We start from the raw sequence: 9,699 nt of genomic DNA, 5'->3' as shown, positions 1-9,699 counted from the left end.
TATATATATAGATAGATAGATAGATAGATACACACTGCTCAAAAAATAAAGGGAACACTTAAACAACGCACGCTAACTCCCGATCTTAATCAATGAAATATTCGCATTGAGTGCTTTGTTCTGTACAGAGTTGAATGTACTTCACAAAAGTTTGATTTACTTGGACTTAGCGTGCGTTGTTTAAGTGTTCCAGATAGAGGAGGCCCCTGTTGTCGGGAAAAAAATACAATAAGCAATAAGAAGTTAAAATGAAAAACAAAAGAAAAATGTACGTGGTGTGTCGCACATGTATTGCAACATACAAATGTACACTTTCAGCCATAGGAGAGTGATCGTTTCTAAAAAAAAAAAATTATTCACATAAAAATATCTTGAGATTAATTACGATTAAAATTTTTAATCTATGCCCAGCACTACTTTATGTAAATTCTGATCTATGGTGACGTAGGAGTACTTCAGCTACCGTATCAAACGCAGACCTGCCGATAACACTGTCTGTTTTAGAGATATTAGACTAAGATTTGGTGTGGTAGTACTGGATGGTCCCCAACATACTCTGAGGGGTAACAAATAATTAGTTTAAATTTAAAGTTTAGTTTGTTTTACCTGGGAATTATTAAATGTTCTGTTTTGCTTTTTCAGAACCACACAACACCGTGAGGATGCAGGTAAGATGTTTATTTATGTATATATTATTCTGCATGTGCATCCAGCTTAGATGCTGCATGTTCAAATGTAGTGTTGTCGATGTGCTGATTTAAACCCACACGTTATGTCTGTCCTGCTGTTGTGTGTCCTCTGCCTGCTGCCTGTGTGTTCCAGAAAGTGCAGCTAGATGCGTTATGGAGCATGCTTTGCTGAATGATGAGCGTGAGTACTCAAAAACCGAATGTAATGAAATCCAGATCTGAAAAGTCCTCAAAGCAGGCACGCCTGTGTCTGTAGTCTTGTTTCAGTTCTGATTGCATCATGTGCTGCCTTAAACTGGTATATCAGCTTTCTGCTCCCTTTACAATCACTGTCTGGGAACCAGACCTAATGGGATCCCACTTAATACTGCTGTTAGTAGCATCCTCCACTGATAAAGCTGCTGCTGCTGCGTATTTCATGTGCAGAGAACAGCTTGGTTATAGTCTTTTTTTATTTATTTATTTTTACAGAGGTTCTTCAGGAGATCCAGAAGTCACTAGAAGGCGATCAAATGTAAGTTTGAGCTGTCCTCCTGTGGATAAGTCACCTGCACAGTTCGGGAAAAATGTTTTGATCATTTAAAATCTCAAAGTGCAACTCTAAAGGTCTGGTTCACTACAAGACTGCAAGCAAAACCTTGTACATCTGTTTAATTCAGAATGTCCTACAAAATATCACCTTAGACTGCATGGTGCTGCTCTGTGCTAATGCTGGATGGTGGCACAGTAAGCACAAGCCCATTGTCCATTATAAAAGCTAAAAACCCCTTTTCTCATTGGTTAAATAAAATTACAGGATACAAAAGCTTACAATAAAAACATATTAGATCTGTATAGTAGGGATTGATTCGTATTTTTAGAGGCAACACATATAATATGGTTTATTTTCAGTCACAGTGCAGTGAGATACTACTTTGAAGGGGACATATGCAAAATCCACTCTTTTAGATGTAAAAGGCATTTTGTTGTGTAGTTGGAGTCTCTAGACATTCTAAACCTTGGATTATACTTCAGTAAGTCATTAGACAACGGGTTGGAGATTGCGTAATTTTGGACGTCTTTTTCCTAATTGAGTATAAACGAGCTGAAGACGCAGCAGGCTTTAAGTTATCATAGATCCTCCCTCTGCCCTCGCACAGCTCAGTGCATAAACAGCAATAAAGATGGCTGGATATTGTGTTTTTTATTTTTTATCACTCAATGATCAGTGTCACGTTTGGTGAAGAAGAGTCCGTGGTGGAAAAGCCTTTCAGCATCAGAGCCAGGGGCCTAAAAAGGCTAAACAACCTGATAAAGAAGGCTGGTTCCCTTTCAGTCGATTTACTTGGTACAACACATGAAGTATGGGACACCACACCCTGCGTGTCCTGGCTGAAGACACCTCTAATCACGCCTTTAGGCAGATGATGTGATGACGACAGGTGACAGGCCCCGCCTTCACTATATACTGCCCATCATCACCGTCATTCCTCAGTTCTGACTCCGAGTCAGCAGTTTTCTTTCCTCAGGTTAGAAATATGCTCCCTGTCAAGCAGAACTGGTCTTTCAGAGAACAGAGTAGCTGCTTTTCACCGCTGCCTCACTGTTTCAACTGGAACACAAACTGCATTTTCAGACCATTCTACAGCTAATAGGCATGATGGCATCTATGACTGCAGTAGTACCACTCAGTCTGCTAAAAATATGCCGGTTTCAGCGCTGGTGTCACTCTCACTGGCTGTGCATCACACCACGCCACAGAAAGGTAATGATAACTGCCTCCTGCATGATGGCTCTCCGCCCTTGGAGGGAACCCGGCCTGCTGTGCTGAGGCTCACCGATAGGGAGAGTGTCCTTTTGCAAGGTGGTATCCACAGACGCCTCCCTGGTGGGGTGGGGGGGCTCTGTGTGATGGTGCGGCAGTGAGAGGGGTTTGGATTCCACGACGTCCAGAGTCCACATAAACTGCCTAGGTTAGCGGGTCTGTTGGCACTGAAAATTTTTTGTCCAATTCTGAAGAACCAACATGTTCTGATCAGAACAAACACGACTGTAAAATCATGTATAAACAGACAGGGAGGAACTCAGTCTCTTCCCCTGTTGGAACTGTCTCACACTCTCTTGCAGTGTACATTTCCTGTCTATCAGGGCCACTCATGTCTCTGGAAGACTGAATCCTGGGCCCAGATCTACTCTCCAGGGGTGGACCTCTAGTGAGGGAATGGAGGCTTCATCCCTCAGTGGTGGCCCAGAAATGGGATCTATTTGGTGAAACTGCAGTGGATCACTTAGCCACTGCCCTCTGTTTTTTTTCCATAACAGATCAGAACGCTCCACTGGGGGTGGACTCTTTTATTCACACCGAACGCATTTTGAGTGGCAGGAGCGGCCAATTTACATGCAAAGTCTATGAGGATGCGCCTCTAGGGGTCGTGCGTCGTGTCACTTACGTTTTGGGCGGTGCACAATGAAGGCGGAAGGGGCGCAGAGAGTTTTCCGCGCATGCGGTGCTGCGGAAGCCGCCGCCGCAAGAGTTCAAATATCTGAACTTTTCACCACTCAACGCGTCTCCCACTGAAAACCGAAACAGACGGACTGGAGATCTTTACCTGAAATCGACTGTGTGCAGTTGGATTTTCTGGCAGGATATATCAGCACCGATGTGGATCAGCTGCTCTGGACCAAAAAAAGAAAAAAGTCCGTCAGCTGGCAACTTCTGGAGTGACGAAACTAACCGAACAAATCGCCTCTAAATCATCTGGTGAGTTAATTATCTGCTGTGTGCAATGTTCGCTAGCTTTTTAGCAAATAAGTCAAAGCCATTTTCTTTTATTTTATCTTTATTTCACCTGCCGAGGACACGCTCCCCCCACACCTTGCTGCAGCCACTGCTTGTTCTGGTCTGAACACTAGTGCGTTCTTCGGTCTGAAAATAGTGCGTCCAATGAGAGACGTTTTGCACTTTTTGGCCGCTCAAAACGCGTTCGGTTTGAACTTAGCATTTGGCTCACTAGTGGCCCAACGTACTTCTGCATGCATTTCCCCCAGTGGAAATGGTACTACTTCTACTGGAGAGGGTACGCATACAGGTCTGTCCCTGATTCTGGTGCACCTCGTTAGCCAGCGAAGTCATGGTACGCCGAGACAATCAGCCTGCTGGCAGCTCAGCCCTGGCAACTTCCTCTTCGCCCAGATCTCCTCTCTCAGGCAGGGGGGAGATATTTCACCCACATCCAGAACTGTGGAGGCTGCATGCCTACCTACTGAAAGGTCCTGCTTGTTATCTAAAGGCCTAAAGGTTAGACACATTGTCTCATTTCAGTGCTCAGTGGTGGATGTTTTAACATTTCTGCTGGAGATACTGGATAAAGGTCTTTCTTTTTCCACGATTAAAGTCCTGGCAGCCATTTCTGCCTGCGATGTGGGTTTTGATGGGCTCACACCAGTTGCCCATCCCCTGGCGGAGCGTTTTCTGAAGGGGATCCGTAAACTACGGCCTGTTTTTAAACCCAGTATCCCTCCCTGGGATCTTACTCGGGTGCTCGAGACTCAAAGCAAAGGAGGTTGCATTCTTTGTGCCCTTTAGGTGCGTTGCATATTTACATTGATTGCACATAGGATGTGAGGTCGTGATCAGCTGTTTGGATGTGTTGCTAAAGGCTTGGTTATAGTTGTGCTCTGGGTGTTCGCTCGTGCTACGTGGAATGTGCGCGCTCGGAAGTCACGTACTGTGTGCATTTATAGTTGCGCGCTGTTCCATGTCGGTGAAAAAATGAAAACGGCAGTACGGTGCCAAACCATGTCTTCCGGCATATTAACTGATCTTTCTTTAAAGTCATTAAAGCCGTTGCTATTTCCTTCCATGAGTTTTGTGCCATCTGGTTGTCATGGACAGATGCACCGGCACATTCTAACCTGTTGTGCGTCGCGACGAGTGGCACGCAGCCTTTGCGGAGTTTCAAAATTGCGGAAGTGCACGACCATGCACCGGGACAACGCACAGGGCCAACGCACAGGGGCGGGGACGGCGCGAATGTGTCACTTTTGGCGCGCACCCCCTCATGCCCGGTGCGACGTGTCAACTATAAACCAGGCTTCACCCACTCAGGGGCAGGGCTCTTTTCAGACAGAGACTCTCCCACTGGATTGTGGAGGTTATTTCTCTAGCTTGCTGTAGCAGGGGTCTCCCAGTCCCTCTTGGTGTGAGAGCACACTCCACCAGGAGTGTAGCAACATCCTGGGCCCTATTTAAAAGGGTGACCTTGAGTGACATCTGTGCTGTGGCCAGCTGGTCTTCACCGCACACTTTTGTTTGGGTTTACCACTTAGAGGTGACAGCCCCTTCAGTGGCTCACTCTGTGCTTTCTGCTGGGTCTGACATGCTGCACTAGCATTTCCGCGGGTCATTAAAATTAATTCAATGGATTTGTTTAAAATATAGACCTAAAATTGACGGCCCTTTTTTTCTCCCCCTCTGAGTCGGACATGTTTATCTGGATGATCGGTTAGCGCTGCATGAGTTGCACATGGAACCACTTTATTTTGGTTGTGGCTGGTCTGTGATGAGCACAGGACACATGGGAAACTTCAGAAGGAGAGTATAGATAAATGTAAACTCCAGCTAAAATTACCACAAAATGAGGAAATTTGGGGATGACTGTGGCTCGACGACAGGCAGGGAGGTGGAGGGTTTGTCGTGTTTGGATTTAAAAAAGAGCAGGACCGGTCCTCAGTGTGATGAAAGGTAAACACCAGTGTTGTGCTAACAATTAGCCGCAGCAGCGCACACATGTTTAACTGCATACTTGTCCCTGGAATAGTTCCCGATTTGAGCTTTTTATGAATGAGGGGGAAAATGTGTGTACTGTTTAGTACTGTAGTGTAAAGTGTGAGTGAGCATGCAACAACAGCTGCTCACACTACTCTGCACGGGCTGTGCACATTGCGCACCAATTAGTTTGTAAATCGTTTGTACTCTGATTTACAATGTTTTACAAGTTATAAAGTGTAGCCTACTGCCACATATTCTTTTGGATAATACTACAACATAAGTATCAAGAATAAACACCACCGCTGGCAGGGGTGTGTGCTCGCCCTACACGAGTAACCAAAGCGACAAACCGTGACTATAACCGAGAGCGTACTGTTTAAAGTGTAACCCACCCCAAAATCAACTTTTTTTTAACAAATAAACTGCCCAAATTGTGTCTTAAGGGTAATACCTTGCTATGTTTGACCTAAATTTAACATTTTCGTCTAAAATAGTTTAAATCGTCAATATTTGTTCAAAAACGGCTTGGTACTGCCATCTAGGGGTTTAAAAAAGACTACCACGTTTGAAGTACCTGTGACGTGCTGTACAGCGTGACGTGTCACAGTACTGTGCTCATATAAAAGGCTCTCTGTAGAGACACGCCCTGCAGAGATTCAGGAGTTAGCCATAGCATTGTTGATGGTAGCTGTGGTAGAAGCTGCCTTCTCCTCAGCCACAGTGAAAACATGGAGTCTATCAGTCATAAAACAAACTGAATTAACTTACACATCCTCTTTGTGCTTCAAGAGTTTTAAACTGTGGTTGTTGTGTCACGTAGTTTAGATCGGGCCAAAAATACACACACCCTCACACACACATATTGTCCCCACATGTGCAGTAAAACATGTCCACTCACACACACACACACACACACGGCTCCACATAATAATAATAATAATAATTATTATGATTATTATAGATCACAGCCACAGCCTTACTGTGTTCAGGAAATAATAAATGAGTTGAAGCTCAGCGACTCACTCCGCTGTATGTCCCCATAAGTGCACATAAACCAGAACATGTGCCTCCGTTGCTGAGGGGTTTTACACATCAGGATGTCCGGACCCCTGCAGCAGGTCCGGACCCCTGCAGCAGGCAGCGGGAGGACAGAAACTTTCCTCGAGGCAGTGATGGAAAAAAAAAAAAGACGTGGATGTCCGTGATCAGCTCTTCAAACTGCTCCTGAAAAATTTTCAAGCAAGTCCTGGTACGGACCGGTCCGAACAGAAGTTACAGAACCGGACAGTGACTGCTCCGTGCGGTCCTGCTGTCACAGAACCGGACCCTCGCTGACACTCACCGCTGCTCCAGGTTAAAACTTGCTCCGTGTCAGAACATCCAGAACATCCACAGATATTGTCCCCACGACGACTAAAACTGCTGAGGTCTTTATAAACTTAGGAACATTTTAGCTGTGAGGATTAAATTAAAACGGGATCACATTAAATGGTATTTAGCCTAAAATATATGTCCGGTTGGATTCGGATCACCGTAGCGTTTTTTTTTTTTTTTAGCCCTGATCTAAACTCTACGTGAAACAACAACCTTTTGTTTGTTTAAAATATATATTTAACCACAAAGAGAAGTTAATTCAGTTTGTTTCATGATGCCTCGCGCTGCAGCAGCAGAGGGGTTTTCACATCAGGCCGCCCGAACACCTCTGCTGTCGGGGTGGGTTGATGCTTCTTCTTCTTCTGATTTGCCCCAGAGCAGATAAGTTTCCTGTCGGGTTAAAATATAATTTTGTGGAGTTTGTTGCTGTCCAAACGCAGCTGCAGTTTGCGCTGAGAGATGACAGGTCGCTTTGGAGAAACTACTGCCAGGCGAGGAAATGTCACCCCCCCCCCCCCAAAATAGTTTTTTGTTAATTAAAATACCTAAATAGTTCGCTTTACTCACCATCTCTTGCGTAAAAAGACTGCGTTCCAGCACGAGTTTCTGACCCGCTGTCCAAACTTCAGTGTGGATATTATTTACATGCGTTTAGTTTTTTTCATTTGATCATTCTTCCTAATAAATGATTTAAATAACAAAACAATCACAGGTGAAAACTTCATTTAATTGTTGCTTGATGATGAGTCAAGCTCACAAGCGGCTGCTGCTGAACTGAAAAATATATAAAAAACAAAACAAACCACCTTATTCATGACTGCAGTTTGTTTTACTTTATTTTTCATTTTAGACTTTATTTGCAGCTTCTCCATATCTGATGACTGTCAATGTATCCACTGAGATTACCGTGTGGTAAAACTGAACGTGTGCACCTGACGTTCCTGGGGTCAGATTTATAAAGGATTATGTGGAAACGATACTAAAAGTGAACGTACGGCCAAAAGATGAAAATGGCGTATGCCAAAAAAAATTCAGATTTATAAAACCGTGCGTACTCACGTTTCTGCGCATCTTTCCTTTATAACTCACAGCCGCATGTCAGAGTTTGCGCACAAGTTCCTGGGTCAGGTTCTACCCTCTACACGCCCACACTCAACCATAAACTGTAAATGAAAAGCACCTCATGAATGTTAAGATGTATTTAAATCAGTCAGCTGATCAATGATTGGTTCAGACACGCTCCGTCGTGCGTCTGAAGTATGACAGGTGCTGACTGACAGCTGCTCACGTGAACAGAATGTCTGTAACTGACACAGATTTTCCCTCATTTTGCTTTAGAGTAATCTAACGATTTAAAAAATATATCTCAGCTTCAAATTAATTTTCTCTCAGAGCCTGCAGGACGATAAAAACAATAAAAATTAAATTAAATTAGTCAGAAAAAATTAGAAATAAGTTCACTGCTCTTCTCCTCGTCCTCTCCCCCTCCTGCCTGCTCTGTTATCCGCGGCAGACACTCCCGCCCCGTGCGTGCACACACATACATGCACGCACGCACCCCCCCCCCCCACCACGCGCGTGACAAATACGGACTTTAAACGTGAAGMTTTATTACATCCACACTGGCGAGGTGGATGCGCCCTGTGCATGTATCCAAAGCCTGACTTTTGCTGTCCTGCTGTTCTTGTCGGGGAGGGGTCTGTGGGTCAGGGAAGGGTCTGTTGGTCAGGGTCATCTGAGGAGGAAGCGGATGAAGGGAGTTGTGCACGGGAACTTTTAAGATTTAATTTTTTTTTATTTCAAAGGTCCTCATGGCTCAGCAGCAGAAGCATAAATATTACTGTTAAAGCTGATGATAAAGTTGAAAGGTGTGTGCAGTGAACCACACCAGCTCCCCCAAAAATAGGGCTGGGATTGTGTTTTTCTAAAGATGAGGACTAGAGTGTAAAATAAACCAAGCTTTATTAACAAACAGAACAACAAAAGGCAGGACGAGCACAGAGTGATAAAAAGAGAGAGTGTGAATAAAAACCTGATTTGGTGGAGCAGCAGAGTCAGCAAGGTTCATCCAGAGTCAGAAGATTTAGAACTGATTGGTGCCTTTCAGATTATGTTTTCAGAGCTAGTTGAGTTGTTTTGCAAATTTGTTGTTTATTATTAAACTTTCAGGCTTAGATGTGTTTGTCTGCTGAGTTTGTATATCTGAAAGTTCCTCGTGGAAACTAAAGAAGTCATGAACTGAGGATGATGAGATGATTATCTGCTTAAATGTGCTTTTCTTCTGTTGCATAAGCTTGTAGTTTAAAACGTTTTTTTGTTAAATAGCATTTTTACATGAGAAAGGTAGTTATAAACTTATGTATAATAAAATTATACTATCATAAATGATAATATATTATAATATCAAAAGAAGAGCATGAGACAAAGTTTGAAGTTGTAAAACACCTCAGGCATAGTGCCCAGTATTTGAACCCAAACATTTTTCATGTGAGAATAACTATTGAAACATGTGATCAAGATTTGTCTTTACCAAAGTGATGGAAAGGCCAAAGTGTAGAGAAATAAAGGAACTGCTTATGACTGAGCATGCAAGCTCATCTTTGAAAGGTGGTACAGGTAATGTCATGGCTGCTTTAGGAACAGGCTAATTAATATTTTTTGATAAAAGACTTTGCACCCTAAGTAAGTGGGCACTCTATGGCAGACAAGGGGTGAGAGGGAATCACTGTCGTCGCTGGCGCCTTTGTCCACCCCCAAGGGTTGCTTGTAGACACTTGGGGTCTATTTGGTTTGGAGTTGGGGTGGAGGGAAAACTGGCACAATGCTGACCTCTGCCCCTCTTCTTAACCAATTTTATTTGCACTTTAGAACAACATGCATCAACAG

At 43.8% G+C, this 9,699-nt stretch overlaps 1 protein-coding gene across 1 annotated transcript in view; it reads left to right on the top strand.

Moving 5' to 3' along the window:
- Positions 1-9,699, top strand: part of llgl2 (LLGL scribble cell polarity complex component 2) — a gene marked incomplete in the record, with an annotated part of 122,361 nt that overhangs the window by 109,301 nt on the left and 3,361 nt on the right. Inside the window, 3 exon segments of the mRNA XM_014010453.1 lie at positions 643-668; positions 823-870; positions 1,161-1,203. Of these exon segments, the coding sequence (XP_013865907.1) occupies positions 643-668; positions 823-870; positions 1,161-1,203 (117 nt within the window).

Source organism: Austrofundulus limnaeus, unplaced genomic scaffold (assembly GCF_001266775.1).
Source record: "Austrofundulus limnaeus strain Quisiro unplaced genomic scaffold, Austrofundulus_limnaeus-1.0 Scaffold69, whole genome shotgun sequence".
Classification (NCBI taxonomy): domain Eukaryota; kingdom Metazoa; phylum Chordata; class Actinopteri; order Cyprinodontiformes; family Rivulidae; genus Austrofundulus; species Austrofundulus limnaeus.
The sequence above is the reverse complement of the archived record's forward strand: the minus strand, read 5'-3'. Positions and strand labels throughout refer to the sequence as shown.